The sequence below is a fragment of the Ambystoma mexicanum genome, chromosome 8 (genome assembly GCF_040938575.1).
Source record: "Ambystoma mexicanum isolate Mex_15411 chromosome 8, UKY_AmexF1_1, whole genome shotgun sequence".
NCBI classification, from domain to species: domain Eukaryota; kingdom Metazoa; phylum Chordata; class Amphibia; order Caudata; family Ambystomatidae; genus Ambystoma; species Ambystoma mexicanum.
Window position 1 is genome coordinate 674836291 of NC_090929.1, and position 23311 is coordinate 674859601.

A 23311-nucleotide genomic window follows, 5' to 3' on the forward strand; every position below is an offset into this window, starting at 1 on the left:
GGTGACGCACTGCGGGCTCCTTGTACTCGGAGTCACGAGACAGGACCAGGCGCAGGTGGGCCTGAGATCCAGGGATGGAGCTGGGCATTTGTTGGGGTTGGGTAGGGAGGGGGCGGGGGAGAGTTGTGTGCAGTGGGGCAAGGTTGGGGAAGTTGGGGGGAGGGGAATGACCCGAATTATGAGCCACCGAAGAGGACACAGGAAGGGGAGGGATGAGAGCGGACAGCGCAACAATGGCGTCGGGTAACCTCAGAGTAGTGACCTGGAATGTGCGGGGCCTTAACAGTTATCTGAAGCGCAATAAAATAATGATGTATCTGAAGAGGATGAGGGTGGATGTAGCTTTGCTGCAGGAAACCCACCTCACAAAAGAGAAACTGAAGGTGGTGAAGAGGAAATGGAAGGGAAGCGTTACAGGAGCTACATACTCGGCATACGCGAGGGGGGTGGTGACATGGGTGGCACCGCACGTGCCGTTCCAGTTGCTTCGTTCGACAACAGACCCGGAGGGCAGAATGGTGGTGGTGGTGGGACTCCTAGAAAACAGAGAAGTGAACATTATAAACTTGTATGCCCCTAATCATGATACTGCAGCCTATTTTAGGTCCCTATATAGTACAGTCAGCCCCCTGCAGGGTGGTGCAATAGTGTGGGGAGGTGATTTCAACTGCACCCTGGACCCCGGGATGGACAGGTCGGACAGCAAGACACTGAAACCAGTGCCAGCGGCCAAAGCGTTGGGGACACTGTTGGCAGAGCTTGGTCTGGAGGATGTGTGGAGGCGGCTACACCCAAAGGACAGGCAATACTCGCACTATGCTGCGCCACATGACCTACACACTAGGCTAGATTACGTGTTCGCCTCCGCCGAGATAGCGGGAGAAATGGTGGGTGCAGAATATAAAGCTAGAGTACTGTCGGACCATTCACCCTTGGGCGACACCGCCCGCCCAGAGCGTGTGTCCCGACGTGGAGGCTTAGAGCGGAGGCCCTGCAGGATCCGGGATTCCGGGAAGAACTGAGGGAGGCTATATAGGAATATTTTGATATAAATACAGGAAGCGTAAGATCTATGGGAACGGTATGGGAGGCATTTAAGGTGGTGGTGCGAGGGGTAGCCATATCGAAATCTAAAGGGCTCCAAGGGGGGATAGAACAAAAATTACGAGACACTGAAAGGGAGTTGGAGGACCTGATGCGAAAGGGGGAAACCACCCGAGAGGATGTTGTCAAGATGAGAGACCTGCAAGAGGCTAGTAGCGAACTCTGGGATAGATTATGTAAGCTGAATTTTAAGAAATATATCGAGCAACATGCGGGAGGAGATAAACCCGGAAGACTACTAGCCTGGTTATACAAAAATGAGACACCCCGGCAGGTGATTAGAGAAGTCAGGGATGCAGATGGCCAGATCCGCAATACCCAGGAGGGGGTAAATGAGGAGTTTCACAAATATTATAAAAGTTTGTATGAGGACGTGGGAGAAGATATGGGCCAGGAGATTCTGGAAACAATCGAAGATATCGAGCTACCCACTTTAGACGACTCAGAGAGGGCGGACCTAGAAGCCCCAATCACCTTAGACGAACTGGATGCGGTGATCCAACACTTGCCCACGCGCAAAGCGCCTGGGTCGGATGGATTACCTAGTGAATTCTACAAAGCGTATAAGCAGGAGTTACTTCAGCCGCTTCTGGCCACGTTCAATGAGGCCTACGAACAGGGGGAGCTGCCGGAGTCTCTCCGAGAGGCAGTGATCATCCCATTTTTGAAACCGGGAAAGCCGAATGTGGATTGTGGGTCATATAGGCCGCTATCAATGCTTAACCAAGATAGCAAAATACTTACGGCGGTGCTGGCAAATAGGCTAAAGCGAGTAATTGGCAAACTAATACACCCAGATCAGACAGGTTATGTTCCAGGCAGGAATATTAATGACAACCACAGGAGGCTGCACCATATCATGGAACAAATAGAGAATGACCCGGGCGAGTTGGCCATAGTGTCATTGGATGCGGTCAAGGCGTTTGATTCGGTGAGGTGGCCATGGCTGATAGCGACCCTGAAAGGATACGGGATAGGAACGGGATATATTAGATGGGTCAAGATGTTATATAGTTCCCTGACTGCAAGAATCAGGACAGGCGCTATAATTTCAGATAAATGGCAACTCAGTAGAGGGACCAGACAGGGATGTCCCTGGTCGCCCATGTTATATATACTTGCATTGGAGCCGTTAGCTATTAGCCTCAGGCAACAATATGGGGAGGTGGGGGTGCGCACTATAGGGAACACACATCTAATATCACTGTACGCAGATGACATGCTCCTCTATCTGCGCTTCCCAGAGGAGAACTTGCAATACGTGTTGGAGGTGATGGACCGCTATGCTGCCCTTTCGGGCATATCAGTGAACCCCGGGAAGACCAGCGTATTCCCCTGGGAAGGTACAAGAACGTTCCACGAAAAAACTTGCCCATTTTACAAATACCCTGGCAGACAGCGACAACAAGTTACTTACCAACTGTAACGTTCTTTCTACTGGATGTTCCTCCCACGTATTCCTCATCTTGTGATAATTCGTTATCTCCAGCTTCGCTGCTTCGGAAAAAAAAATTCTCAGCAGAGGGCGCTGTGCTCGAGGTAGTGGCGTCGATTGTCCCTCGACGTACTCCGCACTCTGTCGACGTCACCGATGGTATAAATAGCTCGAGCCGCGCCCGTTGCTTCAGTTCTGTTTTTTTCGATTAAATATATATATAGGAGGAACACCCAGGCGTGTCCCATGACAGATACATTCTTCGTGAGAGGAAAGTGTAAGAAACGTAAACTGTACTGTGGGGTAGGATGGGAGGGTCGATGAGGAATACGTGGGAGGAACATCCAGTCGAAAGAACGTTACAGTTGGTAAGTAACTTGTTCTTCAAATGGATTGTGTCCTCCCACGTATTCCTCATCTTGTGATAGGCTCCCATAGCAGTATCAATTTTTGGAGGTGGGAGTACTAATTTCAGTTTTCGTGGACAGAATGCAGAACTGCCTTGGCAAATAAACCCTCGTTAGAGGAGGCAGTATCCAAACAATAATGTTTAACAAAAGTATGCATTGTTTTCCAGGTTGCAGCTGCACAAATATCTGCTGCTGGGACTCCCCTCTTTAGAGCCGCAGAAGTAGCCATTCCCCTTGTAGAATGGGCACGAAGCCCATCTGGTGGTTCTTTTCTTGCTAATCTGTAGCATTCAACTATGGCTAATATGATCCAGCGGGAAATGGTCTGTTTTGTTACAGATAAGCCTAATTTATGACCAGTATAACCCACAAATAGTTGGTCATCTTGTCTCAATTTAGCCATCCTTGAGATGTAAAAACTAAGAGCCCTCTTGGGATCTAATCTGTGTAATCTCTCCTCTTCTTTGCCCAGATGAGGAGGAGGATAAAAGGTTGGTAGTACTATTTTTTGTGACAAATGGAAGTCCGAGACTACTTTTGGCAAGAACGAAGGTTTAACTCTTATCCTTATAAAAAATAGTATATGGTGCTTTGCATGAGAGAGCCTGAAGTTCGCTAACCCTGCGGGCTGATGATAGGGCCACAAGGAGGACAGTTTTTAGAGTCAAAAGCCTCAATGGACATGAGTGAGAGGCTCAAAAGGTATGCAAGTCAAGAATTTTAATACTAAATTTAAGTCCCAAGTTGGTACATGAAAAGGTACAGGAGGGTATACATTAGTAAGCCCCTTTAAGAATTGAATTATTAACAGTATTTTGAAATATGAAATCTCTTCCGAGGAGCGCTTGAAAATGGACAGCGCAGCAAGGTATCCTTTGATTGTTCCTATCTGGAGCCCCAGATTAGCTAGATGTAGTAGAAAAGAGAGCACCATTGGGGTGTCACAGTGAAAAGGGTCCACATCCTTGTCTTTGCACCAGTTACTAAACCTGTTCCAGCGACATCGGTACAAAGATTTTGTTGCTGGTCTTCTTGCCGAAAGCAAGATTTCCATTACGTCATCCGGAAGATCCCAATCCTTGTATCGCAACCTCTCAGAAACCATGCATGAAGGTTGAGTGTCTTGACCTCTGGATGGAGAACCCGACCTTCCTCTTTCGAGAAAAGATCCTCTCTTTGCGGAAGACGTATTGGAGGGCAGATGGACATGTCTAGAAGGTTTGGGTACCACGTCCTCCTGGCCCAATCCGGGGCAATTAGGATCATGGTTTTCCTGAACTTTCTCAACCTCCTGATTACTTGAGGAATCACGGGGACTGGGGGAAACGCGTACAGCAGTGGAAACTTCCACTCCACTACGAATGCGTCTCCCAGAGCTCCTCTTTGAGGAAATTCCCTTGAGCAGTACTGATCGCACTTCCGGTTGATCGCGGTGGCAAACAGATCCACCTGAGGGGTTCCCCAAAGGGCAAAGATCTCCAGAAGGACTTCCTGAGCCAGCTCCCACTCGTGAGAGACCGTGCTCTGCCTGCTCAGAGCGTCTGCCGCCGTGTTCTTCTCTCCGGCTAGGTGAATTGCCGATAGAGATATTCCTTCTTGTATTGCCCAGAACCAGAGCTGCATTGCTTCTCTGCACAGTGGCAGTGACCCTACTCCTCCTCTTTTGTTGAGGTATTATATGGATACCGTGTTGTCCGTCATTATCAGGACATTTTTTCCCTGTACAGAGGGCAGAAAGGCCTTTAGAGCTAGTCTGATTGCCCTCAGCTCCAACAGGTTGATGTGTAGTTTGGACTCCGATGGAGACCAACGACCGCTGATTGTCAGATCGTTGGTGTGTGCTCCCCACCCCGTGAGTGAGGCGTCCGTCACTACCGTTATCTCCGGCCATGGTTGCCAAAAAGACTCTCCCTTGAGAATGATGTCGTTGCAAGCCCACTATAGAAGATCCTGAGCAACTGCGCTCGGGACTTGCAGAAGATCCGACATATTCCCTGAGAACTGGGACCACTGAGTTCTGAGTGCCCATTGAAGGGATCTCATTCTCAACCTGGCCTCTGGTACTAGGAAAATGCAGGATGCCATGAGGCCGAGCAACCTGAGAAAATCGAAGGCCGGTAGACGTTGGGCATTCTGAAACTTCGTTACCATCTGCTGGATGTGGAGAGCTCTCACTTCGGGAGGCGAGGATTTTCCTGATGAAGTGTCCAAGACTGCTCCGATAAACTGGAGTTTCTGGGATGGTATCATGTGGGACTACTTGAAATTGAGGGAGAAGCCCAATTTGTGGAGGAAGTGGCAGGTGATCGAAAGATGTTCCTGAGCTTGTTCTGGAGAACTTGCCCTTATCAACCAGTCGTCCAGGTAGGGATATATGTGAATACCTCCTCTCCTGAGACTTACTGCCACAACCGCCAACAGTTTGGTGAAAACCCTCGGGGCGGAGGTCAACCCGAATGGCAGAACTCGAAACTGATAATGAGAATTGCCAATCGCGAACCTCAGGTACTTTCTGTGCTTTGGATGGATTGGCACATGAAAGTAAGCATCCTGAAGGTCCAATGATACCAACCAATCTTGGAGTTGGAGAGCCTGAAGGATCTGAGAAAGAGTCACCATCTTGAACTTGTCCTTCCTGAGGAACTTGTTCAAGTTTCTCAAGTCCAAGATGGGTCTCAGTCCTCCGTCCTTTTTTGGGATGAGAAAATATGGGGAGTACCAACCCCTGTTCCTCTCCGCTACAGGTACCGGTTCTATGGCACCTTTCTCTAGCAGGGTTAAAATTTCCTGCAACAGGAGCGGATCTGGAAATTTGGCGGAGTTGGCTCCCGGTGGATGATTCTGAGGGCTTTTTAGAAAGGGGAGACAGTAACCTTGGGCTACTGTTTCCAGTGCCCAAGCATCTGAGGTAATGCCCCACCATTCCTTCAGATGTTGAGAGATCCTGCCTCCCACTGGTGTTTTGTGTAACAAGGTCTCAGAGGGAATTGGAGGCGGCTGCAGGAGTGGCTGAGGGTACGGATGCCGCTCCTGAGGCTGATTTTGCACCTCTTCCTCGTGCTCCACGAGGGAAGTTTCTTTTGCCCCTTTGAGAAGCCTGTCCTCTTCCTCTACCAAAAGAGGAGTAGTATCGAAAAGAAAGACCCCTCCCGGAAGATGCGCCGGAATAGGGTTTTAGAGGCTGGCGCAAAGAGGCGCTAAGTGATTTAGCTGCCGCTTTCGAGGTCTGAAGTTTTTCTAGGCTTTCATCAGCCTTTCTGCCAAAGGGCCTCGAGCCATCAAAGGGCATGTTGAGAAGTCTGGCTTGCACGTCCGGTGCAAACCCCGACTTCCTCAACCACGCAAATCTGCGTAGCACAACGCTTGCAGCCATGGATCTGCTGATACTATCAGCAGTATCCAGTCCAGACTGGAGACATTCCCCCATTGCCTCCTTCTCGTCTTTGACTATATTCAGGAAGCCTTCTCTTTCCTCGCCTTCCGGAATATGATCAGCCGCCGCCGAAATACAGTCCCACAGGGTATGGGTAAACCTGGCTAGGGTACAGGTGACTTAAGTGCCATACTGCCTGACGTGAAAACTTTACGTGCCCAGGCATCCATTTTTTTATCCTCTCTATCTGGAGGGATAGTTGGATAAGCAGTTTGTTTAGAAGTAGATGCTGCCTGAATGACTAAACTCTCTGGAGTCGGATGTTTAGTCAAATATTCAGGATCCGTTCCAGCCGGTCTATATTTTCTTGGAAAAGTGCTATCTGCAGCAGCAATAGTTTCTGGCTTCTCCCAGTTTTTCTCCACAGTCCTTTTGAGGACTCTGTGGAAAGGGAGAACAGGATCTTTCTGAGGTCCCTTGACGATTATATCCGTCATGTCATCTTGTTCGAAAATGGGTGAAGTATTACCCCAACCCATATATTCAACTACCCTGGTCATAAGACCCCTGTACCCAGCATCTGCATGCTCTGCAGGAGCAGGTTTGGCGAACTCTAATTCTGGGGATGTGTCAACTCCACTGGCAGAATGGAGAGTATCACTCAGGTCTCTCATTCTAGATTCCTGGTCAATAAGTTCCTCAGGAACTTGTCTTGTACCATAAGTAACTCCCAAAGGAGTAACCTCGTCTTCTTCTGAAGCAGACTCCTCATAGATTGCTGACATAGATTTGAAAAAGTCTGAGCCGGGCAAAGGAGTGAATCTCCTTTCTTCCTCTTCCATCTGCTTCGAAGGAATTGGCAAATCCCTCGAAGTTGTCGAAGGGGTCTTCGAAGTCTTCAAAGATGACTTTGATAATGGCGTCAAGGACGTTTTTGGCTTTGGAGTCGAAATTATCGACGTCGAGGGCGTCGACGAAGTTGTCGAAGTCTTCGACGACTTGTGTTTCTTGTAAGGCACTGGAGAAATGCTCGATTCTCGAAGAGTCTTCAACGGTTTTACGTCGACTCGAGGTTTTTTGGATTCCTCGATGCTACCGGTCTTTCCCTTTGACGTCCAATGGAGCGACTTTAGGGGTATGGCTTTTTCGAGGGTCTTTCGAGGGGGTCGGGGCCGCATTCTCGAAAACCTCCATCATCTTTTTGCGGAATTCTTCCCACTTACTGGGAGAATCCGATTTAGTCGGACAACGAATTTCTTCGGTCGACTCTGAAGAAGAAGATGATGATGAGGGAGATCTATGTCTCCTCTTCATTTTTTTCGATGATGACGAAGAGTGTCTCGATCTACTCCTAGATCGAGATCTCTTTGAGTGCCTATGGCGATCCAATTCCTTAGAATCAGTCGCTTTCTTGTGTCTTTTTGACGAAACCTTTTATGAGTCCTCCCTCCCCATCGACAGTTTACCTCTCCTCTCACGAAGAGCTTTTTCGGTCATAGATTGGCAGGACCCGCAGTTGTCGGTTCGGTGACTGGAACCGAGACACCAGAGACAAATCCGGTGGGGATCGGTGATCGATATCTTAGATCCACAATCTGCACACTTCTTGAACCCAGTCCTGGGTGTCGAAGATGACGACATTTTCTTCACAGAAAATAGAAGCGCGCCGTTCGCGATAGCGAAGCGATCGGAAAAACGGAACTGAAGCAACGGGCGCGGCTCGAGCTATTTATACCATCGGTGACGTCGACAGAGTACGGAGTACGTCGAGGGACAATTGACGCCATGACCTCGAGCACAGCGCCCTCTGTCGAGAATTTTTTTTTCCGAAGCAGCAAAGCTGGAGATAACAAATTATTACTAGATGAGGAATACGTGGGATGACACAATCCATTCGAAGTTCAGATACTTAGGCATAAATATATACCACAAGTTAGAAGCGGAGCACAAACACAATACAGAGGAAGCTGTCTCAGGTGTAAGAAATAGCATGGTATTTCGGGCCAGATTACCCCTGGCCATGATGGGAAGGGCAGTCTGCTCAAAATGGTGGTCTTGCCTAGACTACTGCACTTCTTTGTAAGCATACCGTAACTGCTCCCCAAACGCTTTTTTGCTAAACTCCACAGCCTGTGCAGGGGCTTCATATGGCACAATTCTAGAAATAGGGTGGCCCTGTGGAAATTACAAAACTCGTGTAACAAGGGGGGCATACACATGCCGAATTTTGAACTATACTACTTGGCGGGACAGCTATCATATGTAGCAAGATGGTTGTCAGAAGAGGAATCTGCGGAGACCAGGCTCCTACGGGGCGTCCCCGCCCCATACTTCTTAAAAGAAACGGTGTGGTTGGGGGGTTTGGCGCAGAGCATGGAGAACGGTTGGTGACTCGGACCCGCTCTCTCAGCAGGTCCCGTTGGTGGCAGTATGTGGGGAAGACTCCCAGCTGATCAAAGGGGTCCGCAGATACTGGAAACCGGTGGGCTTGGCAACTCTGGGGGACATACGGCAGGAGGGGGAGGCGGTGGAATTCGAAAGGCTGCTGGAGGAGACAGGGGTACATAGAGGCCAATACATCACCTATACCAGGATCATGAAACGGGTGAGGGGGAGGTGGCCTGAGACGGTGTTGGCGGAAGAACCTGACGCCTCTGTAGAAATGATGTATGATGTCTCGGAGGGCGGGCACAAAATATCTCGGATATATGAGCTCTTGAGCGCAAAAGTGGGGAAGGAGTTGCTCCAATTGAGGCTTGACTGGGAGGAGGAGGTGGGAGAACCTATGACAGAGGGACAGCAGGACAGAGCCCAAAGGTACCATAAGAAAGTGTCCCGGAACGCAAGACTTCCACAGATCCAGCTGTATGTCACCCACAGAGCCTACTTGACACCCGGCAGAATAGCCAGGTTTGGTGGCTCGACCATACAGAAATGCCCTAGGTGTGGGGAGGAAGAGGCTGGCTTGCTACACATGTTCTGGGCTTGCCCAGAGGTGGGGACATTCTGGGCAGAACTGCAAACGAGACTGGCCAGCCGGGGGGTGGTGATGGACGTGGGGTATGCTTGGGCATGCATGCTGGGGAGTTTCCCTAGGCCACGTAATTTAAAACATATCAGTAAAATGAAAGACCTGGCCTATATCCTGGCCAAACTCAAAATTGCAATGAGCTGGAAAGCTGCCCACAGGCCTAGAGTGGAGATGTGGTGGGCGGACCTCCTGAAATGGGCTGAAGCAGAAACCACGGTCTAGTATGAAGCAGTCACAAGTGGGGGAGAGGAAGAGGTAGGCCCCCTGCTAGCCTAGATGCAGCTGGTGGCCTCAATGGCAAATCCCCACCAGGTGGATCAGGATGCGGAAAACCGGGAGGTGTTGGCAATAACCGAATCACCTGTAGATGCCCAAGGAGGTGGCACAGATATGACCGCTCAAGTTTGTGGGGTGGGAGGGGGGAGGACAGAGGAGAGCAATAATATGATGTCTGAAAGTTGATCATGAACGTCCTAAATAGTTGTAATGTTTGTAGTGTTGTTTGTTGAAATAATTAAAAAAAAATGTGTAGAATCGAGGTGGCAAGTGATTTTTATGGCTGGCTAGTAACTTGTAAGTTGATATTTTTACTCCTGAAACGTGTATTTTTGTACTTCTTGGGAGATTCACAACCAAGCCAAGGTTCTTTGTTCTATGCAGTGCCAACCATTTCACTCTTCCAGCATCTTCATGGGGCTTGAGAGAGGTTAGCTACTTAGTAGCCAGGACAATACAATGCATTTGGTGATGCAGAGCTTGTCAGGCAGCACCGTGAGGTCATCTTACCTCACAAGTGCGGGTGTGCCAGTGAACTAAGTGGGTCCGATCGGCGTACTCTGAAGAGCACGCAGCGATTCCCTTTGTGGGTGATAAAAGCTTGTCTAAAAGGGCCGTGTTCAGTTATTTGCTGACGAGCAGATAGTTGGAATGTGCTCACGGGTTCGGGTCCCAAGGATTCTGGGCCAGTAGCTTACTCTGCACCCTGAGGGGAACTTCTCCAGAGTGTGCTTCGCTGTATCTGAGGGATAGACTTGGGGATCCTGGGGGGAGGAGTTATTTTGTGTTCTATGTGTCATGCTTTCTGTGGAAGTGATATAATGCCATAGTATATTGTATTATTCAGTGCATTGTGTCTAGTATTACAATGATAATGATGTGTTATTTATATAGCGACTTTATCCAAACCGCTTAACAGAGCACATATTTACATACAATATCATCCAACCGAAATTGGTACTCATTTATCGACCTCGGAAGGATAAAACGCTGAGTTGGCCTTGCCGGGATTCGAACCTGCGACCTGCAGATCACGCTCAGATCGCAGCAGCGAGCGCTCAACCCAATGCCAAGTTATGCATTATGTGAAGTGTTAGGCTGCCATGTTATGCAGTCGGTAAAGTATTACAGTGCCCTGTTATACATTGGGCCTGATTCATGGAAGTGTTTATAATGGCGCAATCCCATATGAAAACATTTCATGAATTAGGCCCATTATGTGCAGCGTTACAAGAGCACATGATCTAGTCTGTGAAGTGTTACTATGCCAGGTAACACATGGGAAGGTTTACATGTTACACGTTGCGTGGAGTGTTAAGTTGTCCTCTTGCCTGGGGCTTAGATGTTTCTTTTAAAATTATTTGCTGATGGTCATGATAATGAAGGTCACACTGTTGCACTTTTGAAGGTTGGTATTCAATTTTTTAACATAGGCAACACAAAGTGAAAGCAGAAGGCCAGGCTTTTGTGGAACAGGACATACACGAAGGGTAGTGCCCAACCGGATATTCCTGGGGAAGCACCTTGCTTACCTGCCCGCTGGGGCTCAGGAGAACCATAGAAGAATTCCCACTTTGCCTTTGCTATGCGCTGGGCACGGGACGAAGACTCTGTTGCGGGATCCCACAGGTCCGCCTGAACGAAACAAAAAGGGATATTAAAAGCCAGGCCACCGAAAAGAACTGCTTCACTTTGATCTTACCAGCATAAGGAATGCGAGTATAAAACCGTTTAGCTACCTCGCATGGAGACCCAGTCCTCATGGGACTCTTCAGAATCCTTGCTCTGTCTTCTGGCGGGGGCCCAGCTTCATTGAGCAAGGATGCTATTGCGTTGTCCATGATTTTGTGCTGTATCTCTGGGGTCTCCCTTCTCATGACAGGGTCATGAGAAGGCCTTTGGTCCACTGGTTGGCTGCCTTCTGTTGGTGAATGCTTTCTGCTCGGTGTTCTCTTGCAAGAGTCTTGCGATTGACTGACATTGAACAACTCAATGTTCGGCAGGCACGGGCTGGCTATTCCTGAGCCACCCTCAGACGTTTTCTGGGCTGGGATCGGGCTTCCGGGCTGTAACTGCTTCCGGATGCTCACGGGAGAGGCAGTGTCACAGAGCGGAGCGATGGCCCTTTGCTGAACATCAGCTATTCCATGGCAGACATTGACCTCTTTCTCAAAGCTGGAATACCGAGAGCCCAAGGAGTGCTTTTTCAGGAGCTGGGGGGATGGCTTGTTCTCTGTGTTCATAGCTGGGGCACCATTCATAGTTTTCACACTTGCTTTTTCTATGAAGGTAAATGTCACAACTGAGCTCTGGCTTGCTGTGGGGCGCTGTGCCAAAGGACTCCGATTTCCAGGGGAATTAAGAGGGTTGAGTGGTTTACTTCTCAGCGGTGTACAAGGAGCAGTAAATCGCCCAGACTTTACGCCAATCTCTGCTGGGTGGCGTATAAGCGATCCTGTACTGTTATACATGCCCAGGTGGGCCCGCCTGGCCTCTGGGGTGAGGCTTTTGCGCAGGAGCTGAATCCTGCCAGAATTGAGATTGGGGGTGAGTGATCTTTGAGCCATGTAGATGGACTCAGTGTTCAGCACTGGGTGCCAGGGTCTCCTCTCTAGGTCTCTTGTCGATCTGGGAGATGGCAAAATGCAGTCCCCTTCTGCGCAGAAGCGCACCACACCCCCAGTCTGTGCCATTTTTAAGCAGCTCGGAGTCAAGTTTTAACCCACCGGGCCCAAACGAGGCAATTCGTTGAGATCTTTTGATGCAAATCTGACGTTACTCTGAGGCAGCACATCCTTGCTCAGCCCTATAACAAAATACATGACAAACAGTTCATAGTTAGTGTCCATAGATTAGGCAATACAGAAAAACAGGGTTATAGGATGCACATGCAAAAAAGTAAATGAGTGTTAAAAATTAAAATGCAGCACTGGGTACAAATTAAGCATGCAATCGTTCCTATTCTTAAATGAGGTCAATATTTGACGACGAGTGCTACAATCAAATTCTGCCAAAACTCGGTTTTAGCCTCCACACTTCAAATTAAATAAGGATGCATTTGTTTGCAACGCATCTGGTATATAAAACCACTGCACCATGCACGCTAGTTCCCTCTACTTTTGGCCAGTGCAAATGCTAAACAGATGCATCTATGAAACTGTAAGCCAAAACTCTTCTGCCATTGGCTCTCCAGAGGAATTGAACTACAACTTCCATCAGTCCTAGTCAATAGGGAGGAACCATGGGAATCATAGTCCAAACCATTTGGAGAGCCATAGGTTGCAGATCCCTACCGTAAGTAAACCAGCAAGTTAACATTACAAAGTTAATCTGTAGCATTTTGCATTAATTAGCATATGTCTATCTTTTGATTGTGAAGGAGGCAGACCTAGTGTCAATATATTGAGTCTAGAGTAAGATGTGTCAAGATCAAGTCACACTTGGTAAACATGGTTTGTATTATCTTGGAAGACACATATAATATTCCAATACTTTGGGATTTAAGAGGTGCACTGGGACTGATCTGGGTTGAGGTTTCCCTCCAAGATGTTGCTACCCAGTGCCTACCAGATGTGGAAGTATGGTGCACTTTGACATGTCAAAATTATTCTTCTCCAAAGGCTCAGATTTAAGTATCCATAGATTTCGAGTAAGTGTAGTGATTGGACAAATAAACTGATGAATTATTATTGTTGGGTCTGGCTGTATCCTGCTAGTGTTACGTCATAACCAACTGCTGTGACACTATGATCGGAGAAAACAGCATTTCCTCTGCTTCCCCTTAGGTACAAGTGAAGCAGAGAAAGCCCAGCGCCCTACACTAAGAATTCCCTGGCTCTCTAACAGTTTCTGTAAACTGCATGCTCCAGCACTGTCAAAAGACCAGCAGCATCCTCAGGAAGCAGGGCTCTCACAAATTGTCAGACTCGTGGCTCCCACACTGCCAGGGAGCTACGCAGGGAGTGACTTGTGTAGGTAAGGCTGGTGGGTTGGGCCGCAGACATTAGTTTAATCGATTCCTTTTGGGCACTGGGGAGGGAGAGGGAGGTATACAAGTGCTGTGCATGGGTTATTCTGCCAGGTCACAAGATCCATTAAGTGGATTTTTAGTTCAAAACATCTGGCGGGCTTCATAATGAGTAACCCTATGGAAGCTATTCATTAAGATATTGCTGATAGCATGGTGCAATCCATGATTCTCGCATACAGGGGCTGCAAAAGGTTGCATGCTGTGACCCATTTAGTCAGAATCGAGGCCTCGCTTCTGATCTGAGAGGACCACTGAGACTCATTATGGTGACATTAGGATATTCCAATGGTAAGATAATGAGGCGGGATGCTCCTCCACGACTCGATTTATAATCCTAATTTGAAGAAGCATTTCGTTTTATGAGCATGGTTCAAGGTGTAGGCTGTGAAAGCACCAGGCATGTTCCGAGTCATGGCCATAAGTGTCCTTGATGAAACAAAATGTATTAACAAACATGATCAGAAGAGGAGCTCCACTTGAAATGTGATCTGCTGCAATCCCAGTGGCCAGAGATGATCACCCGGATAAAGCCTCGGAGATAGCTACCCCTCAAACCTCCCTCTTAAAGTGCAATGGAAAAACCAGATGTTTTACTATAAAGAAAGTGATAGATGGTGATTGCTTGTAAATAGTTTACAGCTACAATCAATACGAAGGAAGCCAATTACCCTTTACCTAAAATTGTATTGTAATTAATATTTTGACTGAATTTTGCATGATTAACTCATACCAAGTACAGCGTGGCCTTGTTGTTTGAAAAACATGTTTTAACATTCATATTGACTGCCTGGATTTTATGCAAATGGGAAGGCAGAATGCAGGGATGCAGGCTTCACGGGATTATGGAAAGAATACATTTTTTCTTTTGCTAAATGCAGAGCAGTCGTGTAGGCAAAATGTCACAAAAGTGTGTGCCTGTACCATACACACATACCAAAAGGGCATGGGTCTCCATAAACTCAGGGAGATATATGATTTAATCCAAGTGTTTACTTTTAGCACGAGTTCATGACCGATCTGAATTTTGAACTTTTATAGGCTCCCTTCATTCCACTTCAAACAACGGATGTTACTGTTATCCAACTAATTGTGCTCAGGTTATCGAATGTTTAAGATTGAAAGGCTGAAGGAACCCAGCTAGAATCAAACACATACACTGCGGGTTCCACAAAGATGCCCGGATTTCTACACGTATACAAACCAGGCCCCATGAGGAGAACCTTCTTAATTGGCCTCCCTTCAGTCAGCCTTTCCCATCATTCTTGCTCTGTAGTCAACCTCATTTTTGTACAGTACTCGGTTGCTTGAAAGGGTCACGCCATACAAATCCCAAACATATACACATAGGTAAATGTTTTCTCTTCTGCCACACAATAATATGCAGACACAAAAACTGCTGAGTGTGAAAATGCTAAAGCTGCAAAGAGTAGACTAGGCCATTTCAGTTAAGACATACATGCCACAGTGACACCCAGCAGCCATCCCTGGAAGTTCACCTCCAGTTCAAAGCCATTGCTTTGCTATAAGGGTCAATGGAGAGGTCAGAAGAGGAGAGCAAAGTATGGAAAAAGATGAGCACTACCTGCACTAAGGCCCCGCATCCTCGTATTCCGAACTGCGCCCCGACACCCGCCCAAGCCCGCTACCCGCTGTATTCGGCAAACACCCTTTCCGAAATCTGCAGATGCAATGGCTTCCTCCTGTCTACCCCACCCAATATCTATCATGAATTGGCTCCTCCAGCTACGCATCAGGAGACCACACACTCACAAACAGCACATGACTCCCCCCTCTGCACCACCCTCCATCCTCTCCAGAAACAAAAGCTCCTCCGGTTGTGCACCTGGCCTCCCCCCCTACCCTTAAACACTGCCCCACTTACCCCCACACCCACCCAGCGGCCTCTCCCAATAAGCCCTTCAAATGCACCCTGATCAACGCCAGCTCAGACCCCACGCACACCCCCGAAATTCACGTGTGCCTCACCCCCAACGAGCTCAATCTGCTTGCCATATCTGAAACATGGCTGCACCGTGCAGCATGCCCTGCACTATCCATCGCTATCCCCCCAGGATATGCCATCATGCAGAATGATGGAACCCACAGTAGAGGCAGGAGAGTCGCTCTAATCTACAAAAATACCATCACCATCAGGGCCAGCAACTCTAGCCCAATCCCAAAATGAGAAATGCTGTCCACCAAACTCACTCTATCACCCACCAATACGCTCGATCCCCTCCTCATATATCGCCCACCAGGCCCCATCCCATCCTTCGCGGAAGACCTCATACTAACCATCAATCCTACCATCAAGCCCAGCTCTAAAATCTTAATCCTAGGAGACCTCAAACATGGCCTCAACGACTCCACAGACCCACACGCAAAAAGCCTAGCCACAGCCCACAACCACATCAGCTTTGCACAGAGAATCATTGAACCTACCCACATCCATGGCCGCACCCTTGATTGGATTGCCGACCTTAACTGCAATCTGACCAGCCCCACCACCAGAACCTGACCTGCCTGTGGTCTGACCACCACCTCATTACATTCAACCTCCCCATCAACAAGAGGCCCAGCACCTGTCACTCAATGAAATATGAAGCCTTAGCCTGCTGCACCAATAACCTAAACAAGGACTGTCTCTCAGCCCTTATGATCCCATCCAATGCGGATATGAACCTAGAGACCCATGTCAAACTTTACAACAACACCATTGCACTAGCTGTCAACACTCTAACCCTGCTAAAAAAAAGCGCAAAGCCAAGCAAGCTCTAAAGAAGAACACTTGGTTCACCCCTAAATTCCTTGCCTCCTGCGCTGAAAAACGCGCTGCTGAAACGGCATGTAGAAAAGACCTCTCCCCAAACTCCAAATCCCAGTATACCTCCTTCGCCAAAGATTACAAAAGAGCGATTCACACCGCCAAAGCCAGCAGCTACAATGCCAGAACAAGCAACGCACAATCCAACACAGGAAATTCTTCACAATCTTACGCAAACTTAAGTCGCCAGTCCTCCCTCCACAAACCTCATCATAGATGACACCTGGTGTACCAAGGTACAAGAAGCCTTCACTGGGAGAATTGCCTCCCTTCAGATGAAAATCTGCGCCAAACAACTGGCCATCCTCCCCAAACCACCACCAGCCACCCCCATTCACCTCACACATCATACCAACCGGCCCATCACCCAATTTGACTTCAGCCCCGTATCCGATCTGAAGTGGCAAATATCATCAAAGGCCTCAAGCCCTCCCGTTGAAAAGGAGATGCCTGTCCGGCCCTACCATCAACAACTGCATAGAGACTCTCACATCCATCATCACAACTATTAGCAATTCCTCCTTTCCAACAAAAACTGTGCCAACTGCCCAGAAAGAAGCCTGGATACTCCTGCTACTAAAAAAATCTCCTTTGGCCACACCATCCACAACAGCTACTGCCCCATTACCACAGTACCCTTCATCCTTAAAAGTCCTCAACAGTGTAGCATATATCCAGTTCCAACAATATTGAGGACAACCGCATCTTAGGCATCCGCCAACGAGGCTTCCGACCAAGGCACGGAACTGAAACCGCCTTGCTGGACCTAAAAAAACAATTAGATGATATCAGAAACTCAGGCAAACTCGCCCTGGTCCTCATGCTGGACTTATCAGCAGCATTCAACCTTGTCGACCACCAGACACTCTGCAACCACCTCACCACAACAGCAAACTTTTCCCCAGTACAGCAGACTGGATCAGATCCTTTTTGGCAGACAGATCTGCCCATATCGTTACGGACGACTATGTTGCCCCACCAACACCAGTAACCTGTGGAGTCCCACAAAGGTGCTGCACCTTCCCAACCCTGTAACCCCTTTTTGATCACATGGATGCCCTCTGTATATCCTACATGAATTATGCCGACAACACCCAAATCCTTCTCTCTTTTTCAGGCACCTAGCACCTTGATGCCGCAACTATCAACTCAGTTTATGACATTGTCCAGAACTGGATGGCAACCCGCCAGTTATGCCTCAACAATGAAAAAACGGAGATCCTCATTGTAGGCTCTCACACCACCCTCCGCAGCATGGATCCAGCCTACAAAGCATTCGACATTGACGGCAACCAGATCCAAACATCCTCTGCAGCCCAAACCCTGGCCATCTAGCTGGACGCCACCCTTGACCTCTCGGTCCAGGTCCACACCATTGCCTACTCTGCTGCCTACACTACAAAACTATTGAATGCCAGAAAAACATTCCTCACCACAACCAACCACCTCACCACAGCCAGAGCCATCACCGGAGCCAAACTGGATTATTGTACCAACCTCTTTGCAGGAACCTCAGAACGTAACTTATGCAAGCTGCAAACCATCCAAAACAATGCCCTCCGAGCAGCCTTAGGTTTGTCCAAGCATGACCATGTCACAAGGGCCAGGTAAGACGCCTGCTGGCTCCCGATCCATGAACAGATTACATTCAAGACCCTCTCCAGGGCACACAGGTGCACTTCGAACACTGCCCCGGCATACCTGTCATGCTGGGAGGAGAAATACACCCCCACTCGCGCTCTATAATGCACAAACAGCCATTTGCTCAGAGTGCCCACCTTCACCCGAAAGACCGCAGGAGGACTGAGCTTTCCTGACATGGCTGCAAAGTTCTTGAACAATCGTCCCATCACCCTGAGAAAGGAACCTTCCTACTGGATCTTCATAAAAAAAATCTAAAAACTTTGCCCTTTGTCTAAAGCTCCCTGAGCTAAGACACTAAGACAATCGGATACCCGTCTCCTCTTTTCCTCCCCCTCGTTACTCTCCGCATGTAAAGCTCCCCAAACCAAGACTTTAAGACATTGTGATACCCCTCCCTCACCCTGTGGTTTTCCACGTTTGTTTCTTGTATTTTCCATAATTGCATTTGTTGTCTCATAATGTAACTAGCTCCTAGATACCCAAGGGTTCAGTGTGCTGCAACAAAAGCAAAAATAAATAAGGAACAAGTTACTTACCTGTAACTGTTGTTCTCCAGCATGGGTCTGGCATGGATTCACATGTTCATGAATATTCCCCCATCGTCAGGCTGGGAATCCTCGGTAAAGAAAAATCAGTATCAGTTTTGTTTCTGATCTGTCTTTCGTAGTAGTAACCAATCACTGATCTCTGCGTCATACTGACCACAGCCAATGACTGCCATCTCCCTAAGCCCCGCCTCTGGCAGCCATCTTCAGATTTGGCAGCACGTGAAGTGGCAGTATGACCAAGTGAAGAGCCGCAGAGGGGTAGGCGGGAGGGTTCGCATGTGAATCCATGCCAGACCCATGCTGGAGAACAACAGTTACAGGTAAGTAACTTGTTCCTTCTCCAGCATGGGGTCTGGCATGGATTCACATGCTCATGAATAAAAGAATACATAGCAGTACACACATGCACAACCACGGGAGGTGGCAAAGGCTCAACATTAAGCATTACATCCAAAACTCAACATTAAGCAATTCTTACCTCCTCACCAAGCTCACCTTAGGCGAACAGGTTGCGCAGCACTGCTTGGCCGACCCTGGACTCGTCCCTGGAATCCCGATCGATGCAGTAGAATTTCGTGAAGGTGTGCGTCGACCTCCACGTAGCAGCCCTGCAGATGTCCAGCAAGGGCACACCAGATAGGAACGCCGTGGTAGCTGCGATCGCTCTGGTGGAATGGGCTCTCGGATGGCCAGGCAGCAGTCGGTTTGCCAACCAATGACAGTACATGATACAGCCGGAGAGCCATCTGGAAATGGAAGCCTTCGAGAGAGCCTTCCCCTGATTGACAGGTCCAAAGTTCACAAAAAGTTGTGACGTCTTCCGAAAACTCTTCGTGCGGTCCACATAGAACTTCAGCGCTCTAGCCACATCCAGCGAGTGCAAATTCCTTTCAGCCGGCGACGAAGGCGACGGGAAGAAAACAGGCAACACCAAGGGTTCGTTGAGGTGGAAGTCCGACGGCACCTTGGGCATGAAGGAGGGGTGCGTCCTGAGCACTACCCTCGTGTCGTGGAAAGTCAAGTATGGGGGCTTGCAGGAAAGGGCCTGGATCTCTCCCACCCGTCGTGCGGAGGTGATGGCCACAAGAAACGCTGTTTTCCACGACAAGAACTTCAACGGAGCTGAGTGCAGAGGCTCGAACGGAGGTCCCATGAGCTTGGTCAGCACCACGTTGAGCTCCCACGCCGGGGCCGGGGCCTTCACCGGCAGGAACGATCTGAACAGTCCCTTCATGAATTCTTTCACCAGACGATGAGACCACAAAGACGTCCGTCCCGTGGTTCTGGTGTATCGGGAGATTGCAGCAAGATGAATCTTGATGGAAGCGTGCGCCAGTCCTGCCTTGGCCAGCGTCAGCAGGTACGGCAGTACTTGAGGAGCCGTAATCCGTAGAGGGTTAATCTTCTGTGCGTGGCACCAGACAGAGAACCTCTTCCATTTGTGTCCGTAGCATTTAAGAGTTGAGGACGCCCTGGCCTTTGCAAGAACCTCTCTGCAGTCGGCCGGTATGTCGTAAACTCCAAACTCTAACGCTGCAGGAGCCAGGCCTGCAAGTTCAGCGACTTCAGGTCGTGATGGAGGATGGCGCCTCCTTCCCTGGAGAGAAGATCCGCGTCCACTGGCAGCTTGATTGACGGGGACGCTGACAAGTCCAGAAGGTCCGGGAACCATATCTGCCTCGGCCACGCAGGTGCGACGAGGATCATCCTGCACCGTGACCTCTTGAGCTGGTTGATGAGCCGGATCAGCAGCGGCAATGGAGGTAACGCATATAGGAACAGGCCCTCCCAAGGGAACGAGAAAGCATCGCCCATGCTCCTCGGCTGGGGAAACCTGCTGGCGAACCTCCGGCACTTGGAGTTCGTCGCCGTCGCAAACAGATCGATCTGGGGTGTGCCCCACCGTCGGAAGAGGCGGTCCACTAGATCCTGTCGTAGTTCCCACTCGTGGCATGAGCGCAGCTCTCTGCTGAGCGAGTCGGCGATGGTGTTTTTTATTCCTGCAAGATGAAACGGCACCAGAAACATCCCTTGGGCGACGGCCCAATGCCACAGATCCTGCGCCTCCTTGGACAGGGCTGGGGATCTGGTACCGCCCTGCTTCCTGATGTAGAACATGGTGGTGGTGTTGTCGGTGAAGATCCTCACCACCTTGCCCTTGAGGGACGGAAGAAAGGACCTGAGGGCCCAAAACACTGCACGGAGTACCAGGACGTTGATATGGAGGGACTTCTCCGTCGGCAGCCAAAGGCCCCTCGCGTGCAGATTTTCGGTGTGCGCTCCCCACCCTTCCAGGGAGGCATCCGTGGTCACTGTCTTCTGGTGGCCCTGGGTCTGGAAGTCCATGCCCGCCGTCAGATGCGCGCGGGTGCCCCACCAACGGATCGCTCGTCGGAAGCTCTCGTCGAGTGTGATCCTGTCCTCGAAGCTGCCCGTCGTCTGGATCCAGCGAGCGTCCAGGAACTCCTGTAACGGGCGCATCCGAAGCCTGCACAGGCGGATGAGATAAATGCAAGAAGACATCATTCCGAGGAGGGACTTGATGGACCTCACCCTGGCCGCGTCCGCAACCAGCATCCGCTGCACCTTGCCCAAGATGGCCCTCGTCCTTTCCTCTGACGGAAAGGCCAGAAGCGCCACTGTGTCGAGCTTCGCTCCCAGAAACAGTGCGTCTTGCGCGGGCACCAGGTGGGAGTTGGAGTAGTTTATGGAGAATCCCAGGTCCGTGAGTAGTTGGACGTCCTCGCCGTGTGCTCCGCGGCGAGCTCCTTTGTCTTTGCTCAGATGAGCCAGTCGTCCAGGTAGGGGTAGACGTGGATCCCCTCCAGGCGCAGCCGCGCCGCCACCGGTGCGAGGCACTTGGTGAACACCCTGGGTGCCGACCTCAATCCGAAGGGAAGGGCTCTGAACTGGTAGTGACGCCCTTGGACCACAAATCTGAGAAACTTTCGGTGTCCCTTTAGGATGGGGATATGGAAGTAGGCATCCTCCAAATCCAACGACGACAGGAACTCGCCCTCCTCCAGCTGTCCCAGGACGTGCTGGAGGGTGACCATCCGGAACTTCTGTGCCTTGATGAATTTGTTCAGTCGTCGTAGGTCCAGGATGGGACGCCATCCTCCTGTCTTCTTCTTCACGAGGAAGTATCTTGAGTAAACTCCGGAGCCCCAAACCCTCTTTGGGACGAGCTCGATGGCGCCTTTCTTGAGCATCGCCTTTACCTCCAAGAGAAGTTGAGGGACGTGATGTTCCTTCCTGGCCACAGGGGGAACGCGCGGGCACTTCTTTAGAAACTCGAGCGCGTGGACCTGGCCCAGGGCGTCCAGCACCCAACGGTCGGTGGAGATGGACTCCCACACACTGACGAAGTTCGCCAGCCGGCCTCCCACCAGAATGCTTCGGTAGGGGCCCGACCCCACGGCCGGTTCAGTCCTGCTTCGACGAGGCTTTGCCGCCTTGTCCTCCCTGGCGGCGACGGCGGGGTCCGCCCGACTTGCCTCGTCCCCTGTAGGCTTCCTGTGACGACGAACGGGCTGCTTGACGGTAGGTGGAATATCCGCCGCCGGAACCTTTGGAGGCACCCTGCTTGCCTCCGGCGCTCCGAAAGGGCAGGCGTTGTTGCTGGAGAACACCAAGAGCCCGGGCCGTCTCCGTCTTGATGGCTTGTAGGGAATCGTCCACTGTTTTCCCAAACAGGTTGCTCCCGTCGAATGGCATGTACAAAACTCTGGTCTGCACGTCCTGCCGGAAGCCCGTTGCCTTGAGCCATCCACGCCGTCTAAGGCACACGCCGTTGCCCAACTGGCGAAAACCAGTGTCAGCGATGTCCGTCGCTATCGTAATGGCGTGGTCCGACGCCACTTCTCCTTCCTGCAAGATCTCTAGGGCCCCAGCCCTCTTGTCATCCGGTAGGAAGTCCAGCAGGGGGGCGATCTTGTACCACAACTCCCTGTCTTAGCAGGCTACGATGGCTAAGGCGTTTGCAGCCTTAATCGTCGCCGCTGCCGATGAGATGACTCTGCGTCCCATCGTGTCCAATTTCTTTCCCTCGCCGTCCGGTGGGGAGGTCGACGTAGAGGCCGAAGCCCCCCCCGCTTTCTTCCTGGCCGCCGCAGAGACGACCGAGTCCGGGGCCGGCTGTGCCCGAAGGCACAAGGGGGCCGCGTCCGGGACCCGGTACTTCTTCTCGTACCGATCCCTTCTCGCAGGCGTTGTGGATGGGTTCTTGAGGAGGGCGAGACCCTCATCCCAGATATCGTCCAGTAGAGGTACAGCTAGGACCGTCTTCCTCTTGGTCTCGCGCCGTTGATAAAGGAAACCTTCCTTCTTCTTCTCTTCCGGGCAGAGCTGGAAAAGCTCAGATGCCGTGGCGATCATGGCATGAAACGATCCAATCTCGTCGGGCGGGGAGGCCCGGGGAGGAGGTGACGACGGAAGATCCTCGTCGTAAACCTCATCGTGTGTACCCGTCGCGGCCGTGTCCGTCCCCGTATCATCCCCACGGCTCGTGGACGGGGAGGAGGGCTGAGCAGGGCGCGATGGTTGAAAAGGAGGTGGAGGATGAATCCTTCTTCTCTTAGGAGGAGGGCTCCCAGAAGGGCCTGGCTCCGGGTCCCCCGTCGGGAGCGGTTCCTCC

At 50.3% G+C, this 23311-nt stretch overlaps 1 protein-coding gene across 5 annotated transcripts in view; it reads right to left on the reverse strand.

Moving 5' to 3' along the window:
• PSD (pleckstrin and Sec7 domain containing) overlaps positions 1–23311 on the reverse strand; it is a 1402592-nt gene that overhangs the window by 1084541 nt on the left and 294740 nt on the right. For all 5 annotated transcript variants that reach the window (XM_069610471.1, XM_069610469.1, XM_069610470.1 and 2 more), the window contains exons 2-3: positions 11369–12435; positions 11162–11264 (exon numbers count right to left, since the gene is read on the reverse strand). In XM_069610471.1, the coding sequence (XP_069466572.1) occupies positions 11162–11264; positions 11369–12322 (1057 nt within the window). In that variant the 5' untranslated portion in view covers positions 12323–12435. The remainder of the gene's footprint in view (positions 1–11161; positions 11265–11368; positions 12436–23311) is intronic.